General features: G+C 39.5%; 1 protein-coding gene across 1 annotated transcript in view; it reads right to left on the reverse strand.

The window, feature by feature from the left end:
- TOP1 (DNA topoisomerase I) overlaps positions 1–26,847 on the reverse strand; it is a 97,450-nt gene that overhangs the window by 22,027 nt on the left and 48,576 nt on the right. Inside the window, exons 5-13 of the mRNA XM_045295501.1 lie at positions 24,495–24,618; positions 23,385–23,440; positions 21,272–21,367; positions 20,142–20,217; positions 16,368–16,468; positions 8,074–8,189; positions 3,601–3,722; positions 1,841–1,963; positions 108–295 (exon numbers count right to left, since the gene is read on the reverse strand). Of these exons, the coding sequence (XP_045151436.1) occupies positions 108–295; positions 1,841–1,963; positions 3,601–3,722; positions 8,074–8,189; positions 16,368–16,468; positions 20,142–20,217; positions 21,272–21,367; positions 23,385–23,440; positions 24,495–24,618 (1,002 nt within the window). The remainder of the gene's footprint in view (positions 1–107; positions 296–1,840; positions 1,964–3,600; positions 3,723–8,073; positions 8,190–16,367; positions 16,469–20,141; positions 20,218–21,271; positions 21,368–23,384; positions 23,441–24,494; positions 24,619–26,847) is intronic.

The raw sequence follows: 26,847 nt of genomic DNA on the forward strand, positions 1-26,847 counted from the left end.
TTATACTCCAAAATGTTTCCCCCCCACCTCCTCTATGTGGACATATCACTAACAACCAAGAAACCCCCCCACCTCAGCCCAAGCCACAGGATGAACTGTGTACTCACTTGCTACAGTTGATGATTATATCCTCTGGCATGATCCGTCTCTTCAGCATGCCCATCTTGGGGTGGTTGCCACGGCCTCGGAAAAGCCCAGGAGGCTCTATCTTGAAGTTGGCAATTCTTTCTTTGTGGTTATCCATAATACAGAAGCCATACTCTTTTAGTAATTTTTCATTCTCTTCTTTGATTTTCTGGAAGATAGCAATAAAGTACTCAAAATACATTCAAACTGCTGGGTATGTTGACATATTTTCTCTTGGGAGGAGGAACAGGTCATGGTAGAGAAAGGTCTAAAAAGTTGCTTAGAAAATAATTGAAATAAAGGAATGTTCTAGAGGATTTCCCCTTTGAATTTACATTAAAATCCCCCAAAGGACTGACAAAGATTGACTTGAATTAGAGGTGAAAATCTTAAAGGATGTATGCCCTTTAATTAAGAGAGCACGAGAGCGAGAGCGCGAAAGACAGACACAGACACAGACACAGACACAGACACAGACACACACACACACACACACACACGGAGGGGGGTGTCTAACAGAAGTCTCTCATAGGCTTTTCTCATTGGCTTCAGAGGCATTCGGTGGAACAGTTTATTTATTTCACATGGGTTATCAAGTCTCATATGATGAATCCGTCACTGATTCTTTCCCAAGTAAATGGGTATGTACATCGCACACTTTGTAATTCTATGCCAAAGAGGACAGATAAAAGGATTTGGGGCTTTTTAGCCTTCTATTGACTGTTCATCACTCTTATATTTTCTGATTCAATTTCATTAAGTCGTACTGCTTTATGGAAGGAGCTCTGAGGGCATAGGGGTCAGCAGTTGGAAATCATCAGTTGATCCTCAGAAGACAGATGAGGCCTCCACAAAGAGTTACAGTCTTCTGGGAAACCCAAAGGGGCAGTTCTACTCTGTCCTATTGTGTTGCTGTAAGTCAGAATTTACTCCATGACTGTATAGATGTAAGTGAGTTTTTTTTGTGGGTGGGAAGACTCAGAACTTTCTGGAAGCAGGAGTCCTTGATAGGGGCTTTCACAAGGTGAGATGCTAGGAGTCCCTAGCAGTGCCAACAGTTAAAATGTGTGCCTACTAACAGAAAGGCAGAGTCCAGTTAGAGGGGCCTTAAAAAAAGGCCTAATGAGCTACTTGATAAAACTCATCATTTAGAAGTCTGTGGGTCAGAGTTCTCCTCTGACACATGAGATCACCAGGAGTCGGAACTGACTCTACAGCAAATGGTTTTACCTTTGTTAAGTTTAAAAACACTACAAAGTAAATACACCAAATTTCAGTAATTTGTGATACTGGAGATAATACTGAGAGCAGAGTCTGAGACAACTCTCATTCCTATCAAACCCAATCTCACTGCCATCAAGTCGATGCTGACTCACAGTGACCCTATAGTACAGGACAGAAATGCCCCTGTGGGTTTCAAAGACCGCAACTCTTCATATAGAGCAGAAATCCTCATCTTTCTCTCAAGGAGCAGCAGGTGGTTTCATACAACTAACTTTATGCAACATATACCCACTATGTCACCAGGGTGCTATCATTCCTATAGTAACTCATTAATTTTAAAACTAAGCTAGGTGGGTGCTACCACACAATGAAACATAAAAGTAAGCACATATTAAGTCCTTTAAAATATTGAAACCAGTTCTTGGAAGTACATAAGATGAACCAATCACAATTCCAAAATCCCCCAGAGGCTTAAAAAATTCTTAGATACCAGTTTTTCTTCTTTGCTCATCTGTTTTCGTGCTTCTGACTGGGCTTTGAAATACTGGCTCATTTGGTTGAAATCACATTTGCTTAAGTTGGTGATGATATTCTTCTCTTCATTAGTCATTTCCTAGTCAGAAGAATAGGAAAGGGGAAGACATTACAACCCTAGTGGAAATTGTTTAGTTCCTCAAAAGAAAAAAAAAAAAAGAACAAGAATTGTCCTATAAACCAGCAATCCCAATGCTAGGACCCAGAAGACGTGAGGCAGGAACACACACAGAAACCTGTACAGTAACATTCACTGCAGCATTTTCCATAAGAGTCAGAAAGTGAGGAAAACTAAAATGTCTATTAAAGTGAATGCATAAGCAAAACACGGTGTACGCATATGATTGAATACTATACTCCAAAGACAGAAGTGAAGTTCTGATGGTGGCCCCAACACTGATGAACCTGAGATGCAGCATGCGGGGCAGACGGGCAATAACGCATTGTTTCTTGTACGAAAGAAGCAAATATACAGAAACCAAAGCTAGTAACCAAGAGTAGGAAAGGGGATGTCTGCTTTGGGAACAGTTTTATGTTAATAGTGATAAGCAATATAGAAAAGGACACTAAGAATGGCTGTACAATTTGATGGCATAGTATTTATTAAGTATATTTTTCACAACAATTAAAACTTAAGAGATTATTTAAAGTGGGAAGGGATGGTAATTAAAAATGGCTGATCGTCTAAGTCTCTGTTTCTTTGCAATTACATGAAGCATCCTTTCTCTAGGTGTCTGGATTAGTGTGTGGTTTTTGGGAGAAAAAAAGTATTGCTTTGTGCTATTATAGAATACTTATTTACTATAAATTATGTTTCAAATCATACCACCACCACCACCACCACCCCCCAAAAAAAGACTCTTATGTAGCTTCTTAGGCTCCCTAGTACACAACCACAGAGTCCAAAAGATGAGGATCCCAGCTTAAGAACTATGAATAGGTACCACTGAAGTTACAAGAGAATGGGTCCTATACATAGTTCTCTCTTAGAAACAACCCCTTAGCTTAATTACTTATTAAACTTTACTTGCATGAACAAGTTCAGAAAATACACTTCAGCTTGGCCTCTATCTACCATGCTTAATGGGAATGTTCTGAAATCAGCTACACAGCTATAGTAACAAAGTACCTAACATAAGTAATCAAGAACCCATACAGAATGGGACATTAGATTAGCATCTCTCTATGTAACAACAGCAGAAGGCAGACCTGTACAGACAAATTTCCCTTTGCTCAATTGGAGCTGAGGTTTGTTTTGCACAGTCTGAGAATGGAGTACTCACTAAAACCATAGGAAGGTGCTTTGGGGCCACAATGGTTGAAACATTTGGCTGCTTACTGGAAAGTTGGTGGCTTGAATACATGAGCTCCTTGATGAAAGAAAAGACTTGGTGATTTGCTCTGAGAAGACGACAGCCTAGGACATCTATGGGCAGCTCTACAGCTTTCACAGATGCTGAGAAATGAAGTGACTTGATGGCACACAACCACAATAAAAACCAACACCATGTGAGAGGGGAAGAATGAGATAGGTACTCCAACGGAATACAAAACCTCTATAATACAACATACAAACTGAAAAAAGATAAACTGCTAGTATCATAAAATCCAAATTTTGCTATCAGGGATTTGGAGGCAAAATTATAACTTAGTACTCAGTACTCAGTCAACATTCTTGCAAGATGCTAAAATATTAATGAATGGGCTATAGTATACCTTTCTCCAGTCTTTAAAGAAATTTTTCCTAAATATTTCCTTAGTGGTATATTCATGGTCGAGCATTTTTGCAAAGAATGTGGCTACTTCTTCGGCTTTGGGGCTCAGCTTCATGACTTTACCTGGAGGAAGAGTGGTTCAGAAGGTTAGGTGTAGTACTCAGGATCTACATACAAATACCAAGCTCTGGAGACTTCTTCTTTACCTTCCTACAGAAGGTAAAGAAAGGTCTGGCGACACATTAAAGAGTGGCAACACACTGGTTTCTCTCTACATCCATTTCTCTAGTGGTTATTTACCTAGGTCATTCTCTGGAGGCTCTCGGTAAACTGCTCCCAAGTGCCTGCTCAGGGCAACAATAACCTGAGCGAGGCCCAGCAACTCCTCCTTTGTCCAGTAAGCAAGTTCCCTTACACCTCTTCAATGGTTTTTAAAAATCAAATCCTCAGAGGGTCTCCTGCCAAAGCTACACTAAGCATTCTCCATCCTTTTCAGAAGGGGAGGGATAGGGCAGGGATTGGAAGAAAGAAATTACAGGCAAAATACATAGACATCTTTCTTCTTCAAAGTTAGGTGGGTGGACGATGAATGAAAACAGACAGCCATTGCAGCCAGGCCCAAACTTCCCACATGCATAGCCTAATTAGTAAGACCTACCTTTACAGCCCAGCTACTCAAAAAAATGTGGTTCCCACACACAGCAAAGGCATCACCTGGGAAAGTTTGTTAGAAATGCACTCAACAAGCTGAAATGGGTATACCCCAGAATTTGGGCAGTGCTGCTCTAGAAGAGGGGGTGGCGAGGTCATGTCTTTCAGGGCAATGGGCCCATCCAAAACACAAGGGAGGGCTGGAAGGCTTTCAGTGCGCAACTGTTTGTGTAAGAGCTGTTCTAAAGGAACCCTGATGTTTCACAATGAAAGTGCTAACTGGAAAAGAAAACCTGAATGGGATGGACCTAAGGGTTCTGTGTACCTTAATGAGTTAATAAAGCAGTAAAGGAAAAGCACTCAGGAATTTAATCCACTTTTCAAGTAGATTTTCTTAGTACTCTTAGGGCCAATTTCCTTTTTCTCCCTGCATGAAAATCCAACTTTACATCTGGAACAACTCCATGCAATAATAATAATGATAATGATGATAATGACTTTTGGCTATATTCAAAATGAAATGAGATTAAATATTTAATTCCACTGCTGTAATTCCAATACTGTAATTATTACATAGGTATTAATAACTGACCAAGAGTTTTTCACTTGCAATTCTACAAAAGCAAGGTATAACCAGAAGTGTGTTCATTTCAAAACTCTGAAGACATTTCATCTTATGGTAGTTGGTGAGCTATCATACCTAACTGTGGGAATTCCGGGAATTGCAGCACAAAGTGCGTCCTTTCAAATCATAACTTAAAAGACCAACAGGTGGCGCAACAATGCCCCTCTATGCCCTGAGGCTTCTGCCTTTGAAACAAACATTTTGAGCTACTTTTGAGGGTTTCCTAAAGTTATTCAGAACTCTTTCACTCTTCTGGACCAGTTACCAGTAAAATTGTTACATACTTCCAAAATAAAGGAATGCATTCATTGCATAACTACTAAAAAATATATAAAAGAAAAATGCTAACCGTTCCTGGGTCCATTTGGTGTAAACTAACCAAGTATCAGCAGTTTGAGGGGAGGGGAGCAGGTTTCTGAATTCTGCAGAGGACGGATTTTTTTACTCTTGTTTTAGAGGCGCGTAAACACGAAATGATGTCTCCCTGCAGCAAAATGGTAAATGATTTAAAGTTCGAGGAAACTGGTGAGTAAGAGCTGATAATTGGAGGTCCTGGGAAGTGGCAGCAATCCACTGCCTCAGCCAGTCCATACGCAGGCTTCCTTCTCTGGCAAGCTCTAAAGGAGTCTGGGTATTCTCTTCCCCAGAGTCGGCAGTACTATCATCAGTCAAATTTGACTTGGCTTCCTGCAGATTGAGTATTCAAAGTCAGAAGCCCCATAGAAATAAAGTACTGGAGCAGGAGTCGCTAATAGGTTAGTACTAGGGTGCAGTAAAGGAGAAAAAAACAGTTCAGCAACTGTTCCATCTTATAAAGTCAGGGAAGACCTAATACTAGGGAATCCAGCTTTCCCGATATCACTGCGTATCTCAGTGAGGGTTTGCTAGTTGAGCTCTGTAAAGCCCCTGGTTCAGCCCACATGAGGAATACTTCTAAGACTCCTCAAGGTTCTAGGTCCTTTCTCTTAGAAAGTGTGGTAGTTACATAATCTGTTGTCAATTTGATACTTAAAAGCAAAGGGGTGGAGTTTAGCTTGTCAATCAGGTCACAGTTTGATTATCTCATCTGGAGGTACTAAGGAGATAAACAGCTTGCTGGAGGCAAGACACACACTCACTCCGACACAACCTGATGGAGCCAGAGCCTTGGAGCTGGAGGAGCCATGGGGAGAACCCACATTTTGGCTACACTTCTTGCAAGACAGATTTATTGGGTCTTTTGGACGTTTATGGTACTTTCAATATTCTTTGCCAATATCATAGTCTAAATACATCAGTCTGTCTTTTTCAATGTCTAGTTTGCATGTGCATATGAGATGATTAAAAACACAATAGCTGGGTCAGGTGCACCTTAGTCTTCAATATGACATCTTTGCTTTCTAACATTTTAGAGAGAGAGGTCTTGTACAACTTGCCCAATACAATGTGCCCTATGATTTCTTGACTGTTGCTCCCAAGAGATTGACTGTGGATCCAAGTAACATGAAATCTATGGTAGTTATAAAATCATTTGTCAATGTGAGAGGATTAAGAGTGAAGGGGTGGAGTCTAGCCTGTCAATCAGATCATGGTCAATGTGGCTTCTGTGGGGCCTGGCTTTCTCCTGAGAATTCTGGGAACTCTGGTATTCCTCCTTGGAGGCGGAGACACCATCTCTCTCTTTTGGCTCACTCTATGCAAGACATTGCAACTGAGAAGACACATAAACTATGCTAGTGCCCTGAGCTGGAGGAACCACGGAGACCCCTGCCAGTACTGAGATACTTACACCACCACTGGATCACAAGGCTTTCTACCCACTTGTTTGTGATTGTCCTGCATTTGGCATGATTGCATGTGATTCTTGAGTCTGAAGAGGAGTCTATAGATTGGTGGACATATGGGCTAATATCAGACTTATGGGCTTAATCTGGACCGGGCTGGGATTTTTTTTCTCAATATTCAAGTGCTCTTGTATACAAAGCTCTTATACACATATCAGTGTTCATGAATTTCTCTAGTCAACCCAAATTAACACAGAAGGTTTGGCTTGAATTATATTTGAGGCTGCAGGAAGTGGCCGGCGTTGAGAGTCGATTCTGTCTTGTGCTTTCTGGTCAACATGGGTCAAAATACTGATGTGGTTGTTAGTTGGGCTATGAACTGCTGACTAACTGCAAAAGCCCCAAGACAGCTGTCAGTGATAGCCACTGCTGGATCTGGTCCAGCTGAACATAAGCACATTTACATAAGCATGTAACTTAAAAATGAGTTGCAGTTTGTCAAGTTTAGCAATTTGGTAATCCAGTCCTTCAGTATAACCAAAAACCTACATCTATAGACACCATGACCCCGAGAGACTATTGTTGGTGGATAAAAAGATGCTCTTCTAAGGTTTACCAGTGCTGCTTTTCAGACCAGTGCACCTCTAAGCTTGATTAGCACACCATGTGTTTCACAATCATTTAATCTCACTCCACAGATATTAAATAAGTTCAGATCCACTCTGGTGAACCTTGAAAGCACAGAAGGGTTTTAGAAATGATGCTCTAGTCGCGCTCCTGGACAGGATGCTTAACTCAAGAAAAATTAGCTGGCCACTCCTACCCGCAGACTACATCACCACCAATAGGATTGTCCACGACCACTTTCAAACACCCTTAATCCCCAAAAGGAATATTGATGTGATCATGGGCAATCCTAAGAGTTCTAATAGACCCAAACTGGGCATTTCTCCAAAGCAGTTCATCAAACTTGATTGATAAGATATTAAAGGCTTAGTGCTGTACCACAGAGAGTAAGTGCCAATTTAGAGGTTAATGGAATTACTAGTACTATCTCTAGTGAAAGAAGCTTGTCAGTTTATATTGCTAAAGGGAGAGGAACACACACCCAACACTCCATTAAAGCAAAACTTTTCTAATTGACTGTAATGCAAAGAACAGTTCTCTAGAAATGAAATTCAGACATACGTGTTGTTTCCAAACCATGTTATGAGTCCTATAGCACTTTTTTTGGACTATGTAGCTAGGATACGATAAGCTCCTTCCTCACAGTGCCGTTTTAAACACTAAATAGGCCTTTAAGAGTAAAACGATAAAAAAAAAAAAAAAGAGTAAAACGAGGGATAACATAGTAAAAGATCATTCCTTGTTTTCATCCCTCAACAGAGCATATTCTTAGCTTAACCGCAAACTGGACAAGTGTGGAACAACTCACCATCATAGTAAAACTTCACAGCCTCTGGAAGAGGCTCATATGGCGGAGCAAATACTGGACCTTTATGTTCTAGAAATTTCCACTTGATGCCTTCAGGATAGCGCTCTTCTTCCCACCTTGAAAAGGTACAATAATGTTGGTTAGTGATTGCTCCCCAAATATTGAGATTATAACCAATGAAGTGACAGAACCCCACTACTTGACTGTAAGTCTGTCATACTGTGGTGGCTTATGTGTTGCTATGATGCTGGAAGCTATGTGATTAGTATTTCAAATACAAGCAGGATCGCCCAGAGAGACCAGGTTTCAGCAGAGCTTTCAGAGTGAAAACAGACTACAAAGAAGGAATACGCTGTCCATTTCAGAGGAACTAGCCAGTGACAGACAACCTTATAGATAACAAAGGAACATGGTCAAATACTAAAATTCTCACGACTAGCAGCAGAGCACTGTTAGAAATAGGGTTAGAAGATAAGCCCTCAGAAGGCACTCAAAATGTGAGGAAGAGCTGCCCTCTCAAAGTAGAGTTGACTATAATGACGTGGGTGGAGTAAAGCCTTCAAGAACTTCATTTACTGATGGGCCAGTCCTCAAAATGAGAAAAAAAACACCTGCAAACCTTTATTAATAACTGAACTTTCAGTGTGTGAAGTATGAATCTAGGACAATTAAAAATAGTGAAAAATGAAACAGAATGCAAAAAGATTGACTTCCTAGGTGTTAGTGAGCTAAAATTAACTGTCACTAGCATTTTGAATCAAAATAACCATATGGTTTACTATCTACTGGGCGTTACACGATCAAGAGGAATAGTGTTGCACTCATTATCAAAAAGGACATTTTTAGATCTTCAAATACAATGCTGTCTATGTGCATAGAAGCAAATCCAGTCAATACAACTATTATTTGAATTTACACCCAATCACTAAAGGTAGTGATGAAAAAATTTAAGAATTTTACCAATGTCTTTAGTCTGAAATGGATCAAACATGCAATCAAGAAGCACCGATAACTATAAGTGATTAGAATGCAAAAATTGGAAACAAAGAGGGAGGAACGATTGTTGGAAAATATGGTCTTGGTAAGAGAAATGCAGCTGGAGATCATGATAGAATTTTGCAAGACCAATGAATGATCTGTTCATAACAAGTACCTTTTTTCAACAACATAAACAGTAACTATACACCTGAGACTTCTCAGAAGGAATACACCGAAATCACTGTGACTTAATCTGGGAGAGGCAACAGACATGGAGAAGGCTGATCAACCAAAACAAGGCCAGGGGATGACTGTGAATACACCATCAATTGCTCATATGCAAGTTCAGGTTGAACCTGAAGAAATATATTTGATGCACTCAACACTAATGACAGAAGACCTGATGGGGTGTGGGATGACATCAAGAACATCATACATGAAGACAACTAAAGGTCATGAAAAAGTCAGGAAAGAATACAGAGATCAAAGTGAATGTCAGAAGAAGCCCTGAAACTTGTTCCTGATCACAGAACAGCTAAGGCAAGTGCAAGAAATGAGCGAAACAAAACGTCAAGGGGCAGCTCCAGAAGGTAAAGTCAAAATATTATAATGAAATATGTAAAGGCGTAGTTAGAAATCAAGTAAGGTAAAAACACACTCAGAATATCTTAAACTGAAAGAACTAAAAAAATGTTCAATAATAAATAGTAGTAGTCAGTTCTCATTACCACTCCCCTAGCTATATGGACGAGCCACCGCTGAAGTAGCAGCAGTGAAAGAACACAGAGAATCGTGGAAGAGCATGATCTGTGTCTGAAGTGGTGGAGGCCGCTGAGACCAGATGCATCACAGACTGTGGCTCAGAGACTATGGGGTATCTTCTCTGGCCCAAGAATATGCAACTGTGGGACAGAGTGACAGGCCAACTGGCCTCCTGGTCTATGGAGGCAAAGGCTAAGGGACCACATGGCTGAGAGATAAAGACCCAGAGATAGAGAGATGTGGCTATCATGTGGTTGAGAGGCTCGCAATCATTGAGAGACTTGGCTGCTGGCTGAGAAGACCAATAGTATCCTTACTATTCACTTCCTTAATAAGCCTCCTTGACCAGAAAAAGAAGGGGAAAGAAAGAATATAGTCACCGAACCAAAAAGAACTGCTTGACATTCCACCATTTCAGGAGGGAGCATATGGACAAGAACCAATGGTACTGAAGAGATCCAAAATGCACTGAAGGCGTTAGCCATAAACAAGGCACTGGGAATTAATGGAATACAAACTGAGATGTGTCAACAAGCTGATGTAGCACTGGAAGCACTTGTCTATGCTAAGTAACTTAGAAAGCAGCTACCTGGCCAACTGACTGGAAGAGATCCCCATTTGCATCCATTCCAAAGAAAGGTGACCAATCAAATGCACAAATTATAGAACAGTATCCATTCATCACATGCAAGTAGAATTTTGCTGAAGATTTCCAACAAAGTTAGCAGCAGTACACTGACAAGGCACTGTTAGAAATACAGGCTAAATTAGAGGACATGTAATAACTGATTATGATTGCTGACATCCTATGGATCTTGATTGAAAACAGAAAACTCAAGAAAGAGGTTTGTGTATATGCTATTGACTATGCAAAGGCATACAACTGTGTGGAGCTCAACAAACTGGTTAGACTTGGTAAGAATGAGAATTCCAGAATAATTCATTGTGCTCATGTAGAACTTATACATAGGTCAAAAGGCAGTGTTGGGAACAGAACAAGGGAACACTGAAGGGGAAAGGTGTGTCAGGGTTGCATCCTATCCCCATACTTATTCAATTGGTATGCTGAGCAAATAGAGAAAAGCTTAAGCTTATTAGCAACTGCAGATGTACAGATGACAACTTGGCTTGTCAAAAGTGAGAACTTGAGGTACTTGCTGATGAGGATGAAGGCTGCAGCCTTCAATATCGTTTGCAAATCAATGTAAAGAAAACAAAATCCTCAACTGGATCAATAGGTAATATGAAAAACAGAGAAAGGACTGAAGTTGTCAAGGATTTCATCTTGCTTCAATCCACCATCAATGAGCAGCACTGAAAAGATCCAAGGGTGCATTGCCTTGGGTAAATCTGCTGGAAAAAGCAAGGATGTCACTTTAAGGACTAAGGTTCACCTGCGCAAAATGATCGTATTTTCAATCACCTCAGATGCACGTGAAAGTTACACAACGAATAAGGAAGACCCAAGAAACATCGAGGCATTTAGACTATGGTGTTGGTGAAGAATACTGAAAATGGCATGGATTGACAAAAGAACAATAGGTATGTCTTATCAAGGATGGCCAGACTTCATCGCACGTACTATGGATAACTTGTCAGGAGAGAGCAGTCTCTAGAAAAGCATTTGGGTAAGAATAAGACTCAACAAGATGGATTAACACAGTGGCTACAACAATAAACAGAAGAACAACTGTGAGGATGGCACAGGGCGGTCAAGTACTTCTTTCTGTTGTACACAAGGTCATTAAGAGTCAGAATGGACTCTGTGCCACCTAAGAACAACAAATGGTACAATAATTACTTCCTACACTCACTGGTGTTCTGGGGTGACTATGGGCTCCATAGGCAAGAACCAAATTTTAAAAACTGTCAAAATGCCAACAATCATATCTAATATGGAATAATCAATTAAAGAGGGAAATATGAGGGGCTTTAAAGCATTCGTGGAAAAAAAAAAGGAATTAAAGGATGGTTTCGTTTCTCTACAATTTTTTTTTAACCCCTTTGCTATGTTTTAATTGTGCGGTACTATAGTGTCATCTCTGACTCACAGTATGCCAATGCACCGGAAGGAACACTTCCTGATCTTGCAAAATCCTCCCAATTGTGGCTATGTTTGAGCCACTGTTATCAATCCACCTCCTTGATGGTCGTTTTTTTCACTGAACTTGTACTCTACCAAAAATGATGTCCTTTTTAAGGGACTGGTCTTTCCTGTTATGTCTGAAGTACATTAAGACAAAAGTCTCATCACCCCCAATTCTAAGGAGCATTGTGTGCTTCTTACAAGGCATATTTGTTTCTTCTTCTGGTAGACCTCAGTATTTTTAATATTCTTCACCCATACCATAATTGAACCAGACAACCCAGTAATTCCACTACATAGTCAATAAGGAAGGCTAATGTTTAAGGAAAAATCTAATTATCTTTTAATATCGTGAACTTTCTAAAGCCTCCAAAAGACTTAAAAGCAGTATCAAACAGAGGCTTGCACACCAATTTTCATTGCAGAACAATTCATGGTAGCAAAGTGGAAATAATATAAATGCCCATCAACACATGAATGGAAAAACAAAATGTGGTATTATATAGCATGGAGTAATTTCGCAGCAAGAGAAAGGAAGTCTTGACACTTGAAACAGTATGAATGGATCTGAAAGGCACTATACTGAGTGAAAAAAATATATAATTAAACGGGGGACAAATATTCTGTGCTTTCACTTGTATAAAAAGATAAGTGTACAGAGACCAAAGTTTATTAGTAATTACCCAGGACAAGGAGAAAGATAGCTAATGGTGATAAGAGATAGCATGTTGATTAAGAGTGGACTGCACAGCTGATTATTGTTAACTGCTGACAATAATTTATACACATAAAAAGGTGAACTGGCAAAAGGTGTGGTATACATTTAGATCTGCAACAACAATAAAGAGTCACCAGAGGATGGTTATATACAGCCCAAATCCTCATAGGTTTTAGTTTGGAGATTTGTTCCATTTCGGGGCACAACCCAATTAGTTGGCCTAATAGCATGTTTAGTGGTCGATTGACCTAGTCTGTTGTGTGGTGCTTTGGATCTTATACGCCTTCATATGGGCATTCAAGGTATAGTATACAATAATTGGTGTCTACTTGGAGTAACAGAAGAATAAGAGTCAATTATATGAGAAAAATAAGGAGTACGAGGCTTATTTCCTCCAAGAACAACTGCTCCCCTCCTGCCCCTACCTTGGCCGCGAGAGCAATACCAAACATTTTGATTGAGGATTTTATGTCAAAATCCTGCAGAACGGAATATACAATCCTCAGACTCCAGATTTCCTAGAGCTATGATGAATTCCTGAAGAAATTGCCCTGTGATCATTTTTAAACCATCACTCTCCTAAAGCCTTCAAGTAGTAAAAAAATGTCTGCTTTGAGCATTATGCTTTTTGAAGAACTACCTACAATAGAAAATAGCAACTTGGAATATTAGGCAAGAATTTAAGGGGACAGTAATATGTACAATTGGGGAAGAAACAACTCAGAAGTCAAAGCTGAGAATGGCCATACAAATCAAAGAATATAATCAATGTTACTGAATTGTAAACCTGTGAAATATTGTATTGGTGTATGTTCTCAACAACGAAATAAAATTATTACAGACATACATCCAAAATCCAAACTCACTGTCAGTGACTCAATTCTGGCTCACAGTGACTTTAGAGGACAGGGTAAACTGCTCCTGTGGTTTTCCAAGACTGTAATTCATTACAGGAGTAGAATGCCTTGTCTTTCTTCTGTGGAGCAGCTATAGATTTCGAACTGCTGGCCTTGAGGTTTGCAGCCAGGGAAGAAACCAATACACTCTAGGGCTGCTCTTATACACAATCAGGGAGCTTCAAAAGTTCTTGGAAAATAAGAATTAAATGATAATAGACTTGCACAAATTTTTGGTGCGTGCAGAGTGGAAGACACAAAACAACACACACACACACACACACACACGAGACTGTTGTTCAAATAGCTCCACAACATATGGAAATGCGAGTAGTTATGGCAAATTTTGGCTAGGGTTTGGCCCCACTTAAAGATGACAGCTGACACATTTAAAGCAGCACAGTCAGTACCATCGTTGAGCAGGGCATCATTGCCTGGTTCCTGCTCAGGTCAAAATCTGCTACATAAGAGATTTGGTTGTTAAGCAATGTGTACACTGCCCTTTCTTCTGTTGGCTAGTAACTCTATTGTTTTGAAATGGTTCCAAGTCACAGTTTTACCAACATGGTATACATAGCAGAGATATGTCTTAGCTATTACGATGCAGGAAAAGGCTTCCTGAGACTGGAGAGGACAGGGGAAACAAAGAAGAAAGTACAGAATTGAAAAGTAAGGTTGGGAAATAAAATTCAGTGGGAGCACAGTGAGTTTATGGCACTTTCAGGCAATCAGAGACAGTTAACTGCCTGTATGTAATAACTTAATATCTTGCCAAGTTTCCTATTTTGGCTGAACTATTTCAAAATAAATGGCAGACATACCACCTCACCTCCAGATAGTTTAGCAAGTATCTCTTACATAACTTTTTTTAAAAGTCAGTTTTTATTCTGATGAACTAAAAAAATGCACACTCGCTGCAATCAAGCCCATTCTGGCTCATAACTGCCCCTGTTCTTACATAACTATTATCACAACTTAGTAAAGTTAAGGAATTCCCTAGTATCATTCTAATACCCAATCGATACACTTTAAAATTCCCAATTATATAAAAATTTACAGACCGGGATCCAATTAAGAATTACATATAGCGACTGCTTCAGGTCTGTTTTCTCAAACAGAACTCTCACCACCCTCACATTTTAAGAGTCAACTAGCTGTCTTATAGATACCAAAAATTCACCGCCATTGAGTCAATGCTGACTAACAGGACAGCACAGAACCACTACCATGAGTTTCCGAGACTGTAACTCCTGGTGGAAGTTGAGAGCCCTGCTCTCTTGCTCCCAAGGGATATTTGTTTGTTTTGGACTTGTTGCCTTTGCGTTGGCGGCCCATTCGTTGGCCCTTTTGCCAACTTTATTTTTTTTTTTTCCCAAATTAGGTTGATTTTAAAAAAAAAAGCCACTTTAAGACATTAAAATGATTTCTCTATGACACACATGACTTATAGATTCAAGTTAGTAATGAATTTTACAATAAAACTTGTTTGAAAGGCTGAAAGTGCAAGCATGCTAGAAATGAATAAGACAGGGCAATCAATACCCACCGTCCAAAGTCAAGTTCCTTTAATATGGTTAACAAGTACCACACAGTATACTGTACAATACAACCTATGGTATATTTTATAAATCAGAAATAAAAGCCACACACGACAAATTCCTAGAAGCTAATGTTTAAGATCAATTTATCCGATTTGAGAGAAATGTCAATAATCCATATTCCATAAGTTTATTGCTATCAATGATTGCATTTACTGGTCCTTATCTTTTAAGAAGTATTTAGATATCATAACCATAACTCCTTACAGCTTGTTACTATTGTTAAGAAGCTCAAAACTCCCTTTTAAAGTCCTACCTAACACCAGGCAATAAGTCTTTTATGTCCCTAGCTTCTAAGTTTTTGTGAAGAATCAACTGTTTAGAATTGAGATGGGATTTATGTTCCAACAAGCCAATCAAAACACATAGGTGTACTTAACCCAAAGTCAGTGACTGGGTTTTCTTTATGGAGGAGTTTGTATGTTCTGCCATAACACTTGTTTCTATGGGGGAAATGTATATTTGCCAAGCTTTTGTGAAGTGCATACATTATTTGTGCAGCGTTGCAATATGAATAGTAAAAACTGGACTGCCTGCCCTTTTAAATTCTCTGCCTAGATGGCCAGGGGAATCATGGAGGCAAACCGCTGACTTCAGAGAACGGGCAGCCTCTGAGTACAGAGGAAAGGGCAAGTTGTCAGTAAAGAGACCATGTGCTCCTGCTGTTTCTACCTCTAAACACAGACTGTCAGTGGACCAAACATCGTGCTTGGGACCAACGTGCAGAGTTTAACAAAAGGACTGGAGAAAAACATCATCAGTGTAGCAAAGAATGTTCTCCTCCAAACCAAACATTATTAATTTTAAAGACTAATCTTAATCGCAAACAAGATTAAAAATCAACGGTCCCTCCAAATTAAAAAAATGGCAACACTGATAAGGATTTCAATCCACAAAAAGTAACATGGGGAATTAAACTCCTTAAAAGCACCTACTTGTTCACATACCAGCTGGGATACAGTAAATCTATCTGCTTTGGGGTCCAACACAGCCAAGGCTCCAAAGGGAAAGGGGAAATACCAAGATAGTAATGAGCTACTGATGACAAAGAACATGCACTTGAGTATCCACCACAGACCTCCATTAATAACCTAACTTTCAACAGCTTTATTTTATTAAAAACAATGCACTCCTAAGTGCTCACCCCACCCACCCCACCCGAACATCAGGCTACTGACTTTAAAAACCCAATAGTCTTGTTTAAGGAGGTTGTGGAATAAGAGAGCTAAGACTTTGACCCAGCGCCCAGGTGTTACCATTTCCACTTCTGCTCCTCTTCTTTCTTAGGCTTCTTTTTCTTGTTATCTGGTTCAGGAACTTTTTTATCTTTATTCTTGGGTTTTTTCAATTTACCATCCTACAAAGAAGCATGATGAGAATACTTAAACGAGGATTAACCACATGTCTAGAAGTAGTTTGGGGGCCATTAAGAAGAAAAATTTTGAAAATGTAAAAGAAAAAAAAAAAAAGAAAAACTAGAATCATATTAGAAATAAAGGTCTTGGGCACAATTCCACTGTTTGACAGAATACATTTCCTAAGATTCTGCTCTGGAGCTTTATTTTCTGGAGCATCACCATTTCCTAAGATTCTTCCCTGGAGCTTTATTTTCTCGAGCATCCCAATTACTTTAGAAAATCAATTATACCACTTGTGCAGGGGAAGAGCCTGGGAAATTTTTAGCATTAAAGGAATTTAGAAAACTACTACTAGGGCAAATAATCCTAGTCTACTAACCTTACTTATTTTAAATCTGCTAAAACTAAACCTCTTCCAATGCCATCCAATAGTGAGATGGGAAGCTTTCATATCAGGTACCTAAATTTCAATATGAAAAGAATATTTCCCATTCATTCTAGTCGAGGATGTTTTCTATCACATCACCCGTTTGTTTATAGAGTCATCAGTAGTGAGCAATACCGGGGAGGCCCTGAAATGAAGGAGCTTCTCTATGCTTCCTTTTGAACTGTGACCTACATACCTTAGTAAGAGTGACATATAATTAAAGAGAACATCAAATATAAGTGCAACTCCACAACACATGAGGTAAATCTCCACACACACATACTCAGACAACTATAAGATATTCACCGGTGGGACTCCAATTTAGCAAAATCAACTTTTTTAAAGAATGTTTTCCTTTGCCCCAAATATTTAAGATAACCTAAGCCATTACAAGTCATGCATACAAAGGAGAGGTAGTTTGCCGCCATTTTAAAATCAGTTACAGGAAGGTAGAGCAGGAAAGAACTCTTCTAATTTTGATTCGACCTCTCCAAATTACAATGAATAAACTTTGAAAGAGAAGGTCTGTCATTGGCTCAAGGTAATAAAACTGACCATAATTTGGTGGTGGGGTGTCCAAGTATATAAGAAAAATAAACAGAATGTGACTCAAAGGAATAACTAGATAACAATCAAGATAGGAATAAACTTGACCTATAAGCAAGTGACCAGAGAGAAAGAGTTAGAAAACCTATAATGCCACAAGTGTATTTAAGAAAGCCTAAGCGCATCTGAGGCCTGGTGGTGTAGTTGGGCTAAGAGACACATGGTTGGCAGTTTGAAACTAACCACCAGGCTCCTCAGGAGAAAGACTGGGTTTTCTAGTCCTGCAAACACGAAGTCTTGGTAACCCAGAGGGGTCGCTTTGAGTCAGCACTGACTTGACAGCAGTTGAGTTTGTAAAAGTAAATGGAGAAGGCTCCAGAGAATAACATTAATTTACATGTTTACTATTTGGGGCTAAAAACAGGAAAAGGAAATGATTTTTCGTTGAGACATTCTCTTAAAAGCTTCTGAACAGGCGTGCAGATGGTCCCATCAGGAAACCACTGGCTACAATGTATGTTTTCAAGCTTCAAATGGGGTAATCAATCACCAAGAGACTTCAGAACAATTCCCAGAAACAAACAAACATGGGTGGGTGGGGGATATAAAAGAACCAGCTTCACGACTGATACTGCCATCTGGGGTCCCTGTCACAATAAAACTGTATTATTCCCCAAGGTCTTTCAGTCTGTATTTTCTTTCCCGAAAGGAGAGAGCTGCTAAATAGAATAAAAAATAAAGTCCATCATTCTTTTCTTCCAAGTGGTTTAACCATTATTACTAATAGCTTCCAAATTCAGAGATCTTACTTGCACACATGTAATACAAACATGAAAGCAAGGGAGAAGCATGAAGAACTCAGAGTAGGCTCTCACTAACTTGAATTCTTGCCAATTACAGTCTTTGTTGTTTGGTGCCATCAAGTTGGTTCCAACTCACAGCGACTCCATGAACAAGAGGATGAAATACCGCCTGGCCCTATAGCTCCTCACCATCCGTGCTAGGTTTAAGCCCATTGTTGGAGCCACTATGTCAATTCATCTCTTCATGAGTTTCCTTTTTCACTGGTCCTCTACTGCACCAAGCATGATGTGCTTCTCCAGGGACTATTCCTTCCAATAGATAACGTAACAAAGACTTGCCACCCTCTCTTCTAAAGCAATAAATGACTCGTTGTCAGGTAAAACTTCAATTCTCTACATCCAGAAGCTAGCTAGACATCTCTATCCTGGATATGAACTCATTAATATGCTTACTGTGACCTCTTTGAAGATATCTCCGCCCTCATTGAGAAGTCAGAATGGCAGGTATGAGAGTATTGAAGACAGTGTTCTGACAGACTCTGGCAGCAGATTGCACAGGTTCAAATATTGGCTTTACCACTTAGTAACTGTGAACAAAGGCCAAAGATTTAACCTGATTGTGCTTCCATTTCTCTACCTGTAAAGTGGAAACACTAATAACGTTATAGTTGTAAAGGTAGGTACATACTAAATATGCAGGCTAGTTCCTAGCACACATTTAATTAATTGGAGTTACTAATAGTATTCCAACTACCACTACGGCAGGCTCTAAGACTCACTGACCTTTACTATCATGCTATCATTATTGCTGGTATTTCAAGTCCTTTACTATGCAAGACTGGGACCATTTTGCCTGAGTCAGTGGCTAATCTCAAATGCAGTCTAAGGGTTACACTCGCTCAACCATCTGCTCCCAGTAGAGTGCATGCATTTCTGACACAGCTTTCTTTTGATTCCTTGCTAATAATGCTTCCCTATAAGAAAAAGTTTCAAAAGACCACATTTTATTTTATTCTTAGCCTACCACAAACATCAGAGGAGCCCTTGGAAAAGTACTTTAAATGAAAGGAAATTTCGAGAAAGGTCATAAGCCAGGAAAAGAAAGGGGAAAGAGTGTGCATGTTTCCAACAGAGGGAACAGCATGAGCTTTGTCCGTAAAGGAGACCACGGAGGCCAGTGTGGCTGGAACACTATGAGCAGGAGAAGGGAGGCACATGATGAACAGAGGTGCTGGGACCACATGGGGAGTTGAGGCACACAGCTACCTTCAAGAGACACACACTAGAAAGTTTTTAAAAGGGAAGCTAAAGACAGTGATCTGCTAAATGTGAGAGAGCACCAAAGAACATTCTTAAGAGAAATTCCTCAGGACTGTAAGGCAAACTGTAGTTTCTTGTGAATATTTCTCCTGGTTCTTCTCGACACATGACAAAGACTCGCCAAGTTGTCAGGGAAAACCCCAATCCTCGACATCCAGGAGCAGATCATCTCTCTACAGTTCATCTCCATTATGGTGTTAAATGTAACCTCCTCCTTACGGTCTTTTTTGTAAGAAGGAAGCAGCACAGTTTCTCCAGAAAATTATTCTCAATTGCTAGGAGCAGGCATGAGTTTCTTAGGCTGGGAAGGCTAGCAGAAGACAGTAAAGGAGGGTGTGGCTAACTAAAAGGGCTTTAACTTTAGGAGCACTTATTACTTCCCTGTGGGGGTGGGGATGGAGGTGAGGGTGGGCTGATGGTGATGGTGGTGGTGTGTGTGTGTGTTTTGTCTTGCCACTCCCCCTGCCAGTGTGTTAGCAAAACAACAGACCAAAACCTATTTGCCTTCAAAAACTGTTTTATGGAAACATCTTCTCCCAAATTCAATCCACGGTGGGACCATGTCTCATTACTAACCTCTTCTTCCTCTAGTTTCCGCTTTTTCTCCTTCTTGGTATCTTCTGTTTTAATTTTCTTAGGCTTATAGTCAGCACTAGAAAGAGGGACATGAATATGCCATTAAAATGACTCAGAAGTTCTCAGTTCTCGCTCAGGATCAAGATTTCCAAACTCTTGGAATCCTCCAAGGCAGTTGTGGTGGTTGTTATTCTTGGCTGCGCTTTCTCAAGGGCAACAGGACTGGACACAGAGTAAATAGCATGAAGGCTAGACCAAGGACCAATAGTTATCACCTTGTACAGGCTCTAAAGTAAACAGTGTATTATATCCAGCATGGAAAGGAAGTGGAATGGAAGGGATATACGCAGCAACAACCATCATATAAGTTAAGATATAAGTCTGAAACCAAACCAATGGCTACCTAACAGTAGAAACTGGCTGGGAAGGGGAAGAGATGAATTCTGTACAGTATAAAGTTCACCGTGCCTCTCTTCTCCCTACACCCACTTTCTACCACATTGTAGATTCCTAGAATGAACTGAAAATAAGTTGTAGAAAATTCACTTCACCGATAAAGGGGGTACAATGTGAGCCTTCAAATTTTGAGTAAATGCAATTTTATTACTTCTACACAAATGAAATTTCACTTAGAATGTGTGGATAGGTACAGTTGGTTGGTGAAATTATTGTAACTGACTTAAATGTTCTTCATGAAGTCTACAGCACTTGAAATATATATAATAAGTAGGCATTACCTTTACAATCAGGAACATAGTTTGTTGTTCTGTTTGTTTTTCAATGCAGACATACAAGCAGCATCAAAAATTTGTGGTAAAATTGCATTAGCCTCTGATTTCATGGTTCCACAAACTTTCTGGCCCCCACCTCCCCGCCAATGTCCATGTACATTTCTAGCACAATACTTATTTGTTTAGCAAGCCCCACTTTTCATATATAATTCAAGGAGAAATTACTTGTCCACATTAATCACAAATTCCAAACGAATGAAAAGTCAACTAACGGTTTTTCCGAGACATACACCATACCTATATGCTTTAAGCTACTCCTTTCAGTAATAAGAGTAAAAATTTACTTCTAAATGCTTTGAGCTGCTCCTTTCTCAAATGCCAAATATAAGAAATACTCACTCATCCTCATCTCGAGGTCTCCTCAATGGCTTGATATCTTCTTTAGGAGGAGCAAAATAGCCATCATCTTCAGGTTCATCCTTAATCCGGGGTGGACTAAGGAGAAAAAAGCTGCTGGTCACCAAGAGGTGAAAGAATATCTACCCTACACTAATTATCTAAAGATAAACCAGCCCACTTAGGCAGCTCATGGAAGGGTAACAGCAATGTAACATAAAGGTTTTCCAAAAGTACTTTTTCTCACTGAATTTTCACTACAACCCCGTGAGGCAGACAACATTAAAAGCCCATTACATAGATCGGGGAGAAATACATAAAAATTTGGGTTCAGGACACTTATACTGAGGTAAAGTGTTTCATAATATTGTAGATTCCATTTTACAGCATGACAAACCCAAACAGGAATGAACCTAAAAGGAACATAAATAAGCCTTGCCTTTTATACATGATTTATTTAAGTATCCGAAGGAGCTCTGATGGCGTAGTGGTTCTGTATTGGCTTGTGAATCAAAAGTTCCACCAGCCACACCAATGAAGAAGGAAGAGGCTTTCTACTAGTCTCAGAAACTAAGAAGGAACGCTCTACCCTCTCTTACACAGTTGCTATGAGTTGGCATCAAGTCGATAGAAATGAGATGGTTTGGGTTTATAATATAACCGATCCCCTAACACCTCAAAAGCTAAAATATGGCCTTCAGTAATAAAGAGTAAAAATTTACTTCCAAATGAAGTACCCCAAGCTCTAAAAAAATCTGTTAACAATATATCTAAAAATCCAGCTATAGGAAAAAAATGACACTGATAAAATTAGGACATCTACGCAGAACTTCCTACTTGGATTTATTCATTTTAGACACAAAGAGTGCCCCACAATTATGATTTAAAGACATTAGTTTTCTATAGTTGTCTCCCCACCAGCCCCACCTCACCTCCACTCTGAAATCCCTGACGTGACCCTACCCAAGTAAAAAAATACTCAACACATCTAGAAAGGATTCATTTTCATTTATCAACTAGCTAAATAATTGCTAGGTCCTATTAGTGTCATGGGTGACAGTAAAAAATAAGTGGGAAGGGTCACAAGACCTAAAGGAAGCCAGTCTTATAACAATGTACTAAGAAAACTGCCAAAGCCTAAGGACTCCCTACAAGAAAAGGGGGTAAGCCAGCAAGCTATCCAGCAAAGTGATCCAGAAACCACCGGCTGAGCGTGTGGTTCCTAATCATCTAACCCTAAAAGCCTTAAACTGAATCCAGGGTTACATACCACATCCAGAGTCTGTTCATATCTTAGTATTAATTAGTACAAGACCTGGGTTTTGTCATAAATAAAGATGAATTACCCTATACCACAGTCATTGTAGCTAAGGGAATCAGAATTCCCAGGGTAGCTTACAGCTTTATGCCTCTTTGGCTTTTATTATTCTGTCTTTCCTAGAACAGTTACAAAACATGCCTGAAGAGGGCGCCTGCTGCTCCTTGACTAAAGGACTTTGGGTAGAGGGCATGAGTTTTCAATCTCTTCTCAAATCAAACTGCAAGTTTAAAGTTTTAAGGAAGCAAAACACTTTGCAGGAGACAGTAACAATAAATCCGCCTTACAGTATTTTAAAGAACTCTATCTGAAATTCAGGTGAAGTAACATCTATATGATTATTCATTATACATAGACCTCAGGGTGAACTACAGGTGCATACAGATTTAAAATTTACTATATAGCTCCTAACCTACTTCCATCCCCAAAACTTAAGTCTAAGTTGGAATCTCTTCCTGCCAATAAACAAACCTATAGAGACAGAGTCGTGGATGATAGGGACTAAGAGGAGGAGACAATGGGAGTGAATGCTAATGGTATGGAGTTTCTTTTTAGGGTGATGAAAATGTTCAGATAGTGAAGAGGCTACACAAGCTTATGTACACTAAAATCTATAATAAAAAGGGAGACTTTTAAGTACTCACTTATCTCCTCTCCATTTTCCCCACTCAAAAAATTCCTGGGAAATGTGCCAGTCAATATGATTAAAGTACTCCATTAATGTTCAACACTGCAAGTGGGCAGTTGACTTGGCGGACATGCATAGAAAGGAGAAGTCAGCAGAGCAGAGGATCTTACCTAGAGAAGCCATTTTCCTTTTCCTTCTTTATTTTTGCATCTCCAGACGCTCTAATCTAAAAGGTCAAAAAGCAGTAAATGGTTAGTATTTTGGGAGGATGGAATCTGAAGCAGCAGCGCGTTTTTTAGAGGAACATGAGCTTTCAAACTCTTGGGCATCTTGATCCCAGGTTGGCTCTTCCTTGTGAGCAAAATGGAACTGAGTGAAACTAAGGCACTGGATACTTTTCCAAGACTAGTTTTAGAAGGTTCTTCAGGCTGAGTACTTGCCCAATTAATTGGAAAACAACCTTTCAAAATTGTTTCCTTTAAATGATGGTAGCTCTCTTTCCCTCAAAAAATACACTCTACCTCCAAAGGATTTGCCATTGGCAGTGCCGAGAAGAAACAAAATCGTCTATTTCTTGCTTTCTCTGATTCAGGCAAAGTACACCCATATTCTCCCTCTCCTTCAACTCTCCCACTATTGACACTTTCCAGACACGATCTTTCAAAAATCCTCACACAGACACACATATACCTCAGAGTGTCATATGAAGGACACAAAAGATAATGAAGGAAGATGGAGGGCAGTTAAGTCAAGAGATGAAAAGGAGTTGTTTTCTTCCCACTGTATTTCCAATTTCAAACTGCCTGAATTTGTCAAGTATCAACTGCATTAATACAAAAACAATAAAGCAATAGTGTTTTCTTTAAAGATCTGCATATAATAGTATTCCATCCCAGAAAGATGAGTGCATGAGAAGGCTAGTTATTAAGGGACGAGCCCTCAACATGGCAATAGGTCTTCCCCAAATCAAGCACTTTCCCCCCAAAGAAAAAAAGGAACATTCCCAGAAATGCTACTGCCTTCGATCTCTCTCCATTTACCATATGAAGCAAATACAGCAGTAATATGGATAGATTTGTTAGTGTGAGAAACATGATAGCAATGGATTTAGTTTTCCGAAGTCAGGAGTTAGCTCTGAGTCTCCTAACAAAGACCTTTTCACATCTGCCAACAAACCTTGTTACAAAAAATAACTGTGCAATGAAGATATTCTTACTCCCCGCTTTTAAAAAAGGAAAATAGTTTTTCTTATTTTTCAGCACCAATGAAAAATACTGTACCTTTTCCTCCTTTCTTTTTTCCTTGTCTCTGTCTTTGTGCTTGTCTTTATGCTTTTCTGAGCTGCCATCTTTGTGTTTGGTTTTCTCCTTCTCTTTGTGTTTCTTTTCAGAATCTTTATGTTCACTGTGAAAAATAAGAAACAGAGTTAGCTCAAAGTAGGGACCACAGAGGTTGGTTACACAAGATCAACTCACAAGATACTATAACCCTGTAATGCCTGATTTTTAATTTCAGGGAAAAAAATGTTTGTTTTTATTCTTTACTTTCATAGTTATCAATATATGTAACAACCAAAATATATTTTGAAATATATAAATTTTGCGATGTTTTAAAAATGTAACCAAATTGTCACATGCGTCCATGGATTTATAAAAAATGTTATAATCAAATGTTATGAAAACGTTGCACTCAGCGTTATAGGGCTAAGAGAGGGGTGTCAAACCGGCAACCCAAGGCCACATGTAGGCCTCAAGGTAATTTTTTGTTGCCTGACTATGCTCTGAAACAAAATGAAAATAGGAAAAATTGTTATTAAGAAAAGAGCGCTTAGCAGAGATCAAGGCAATACCGTGCACACATTTTCCCTCGTTTACCCTTAACTACTGAAGACACGTATACGCGTGGCCCAGTGTCTTTCCCAGGGGCCTGTGGCCGTGAATAGATGCACTGACTTCAGTTCCAGCAACATTTGGAAGCGACGTGTCTGCCACTCTCAGTGACATGTAATGTAAACAGATCCCAACAGCGAAAAGGTTAAAAAGAGCACTCTGGGTTGTGCTGTTAAGAATCATACCTAGCGGCAGCGCTAGTTAACATTTTTAGAAGGAAGCCATTACGATTGTGCATCACTGTTTGTCAGCTGTCCAACATTTTGCGCTTTTTATTACTTTGTTATATTTTCTGGTCACAACATAAGAGGTAAGTGAAAACTAGTAGGAGTAAAGTGCTGGCAAGTTTCGGGTAAAAAAGAATAATTTTAGTTTTATAAATACATTAAATAAAATGAATGTTTAAATAAAGGCAATTATATGCTTTAATTATCCTATCCATATTCCTGAATCCTCACTTCAAAATATAAATGTAACAAAACCTGTAAATGTGATGTGGCCCCCGTGAATCGTGCCTATTGGACCAAATGGCCGGCGTTTTAACTGAGTCTGACAGCCCTGCTCTAAGATAACACGAACCATGGAAACCTAGAATGCTTTAAATGCAGTCCTGATGGAAGGTTTCAGTAGAGGTTCTTGGCTGTCTGAATCTCTTTATCTTGCTTGAGGATTTTTTATTTTTGCAAAGGAACCCAACAAAGAGAGTAATTCTCAGCAAACAAGGCCAAATATTTTTAAGTGACTGTTAAGGATACACAAAGGTCACTTGTGCACACCATTCTACCACCAAAAAAATTGTAATGAAAATTTTACCTTGAATACTCCTATCTGGTGTGGGGGGGTGGGGGGGGTGGACCATGACATTTGCCCCCTTCCCCCCCAAAATAAACCAACCAACCATGTGTAGGCTCTGTGCCAGGCTCAAGACATACCAAATATGTTGATAAAGCTTTGTGAAGTGAGCAGCCTAGTAAAACGTGGGTGTTTCCCTTTAGCTTTAAGGAGGAAAATCTACAGGCTTCTAGATCATGTTTATAAATCCTTCACAGAAAAAGACATCTTCTATGACCTGTTGTGGTGAGAAATCATATATGCTAAATGTTTAAGAGCCTTGCATTTATACAAGATTTTATGGCTATACTGGTGGAACTATAAAAAAGGCACTACTCCTTTAGAAAGTGAAATATGACATTATGATGCAAGGGCAATTAAAATGTTCATATGTTCTGACCCTAGGCTCTAAAACTTGCTCTTAAAGCCCACTGCCTTCCAATGGAGATATCATACATACTCAAGTATAAGCTGACCCAATATCAGCCGAGGCACCTAATTTTACCACAAAAACTACATTAAAATGTGCTGAAAACTCGGCTTATACACGAGTATAAGCGGTACCTATCTTAAGATATTTGCAAAAGAAAATATGAGCCAAGAATAATTTATTAGCCAAAATGACTTTGAGGAATAAAGTATTTAGACAAATTGTTATCAACATATAACATAAAGAATAGTGTTTCTCCACAAAACATTCCTCTAATTCTTTAATGCCTGCGCCCCCCACCCCCATTGTGACCCCATTTCTACCTTACAAATCTGGCTAGACTGGAGCATGTACACTGGTACAGATAAGAGCTCTTGACCAATAGAGTACGGGCAGATAAACTCCTCAGGAACAGAAATGGGAGTAGCAATACCAAGAGGGTAGGGGGAAGGAGGGGGGAACCGATTACAATGATTGACATAT

The sequence above is a fragment of the Echinops telfairi genome, unplaced genomic scaffold (assembly GCF_000313985.2).
Source record: "Echinops telfairi isolate 266 unplaced genomic scaffold, ASM31398v2 ScPeMD7_5592;HRSCAF=6446, whole genome shotgun sequence".
NCBI classification, from domain to species: Eukaryota; Metazoa; Chordata; class Mammalia; order Afrosoricida; family Tenrecidae; genus Echinops; species Echinops telfairi.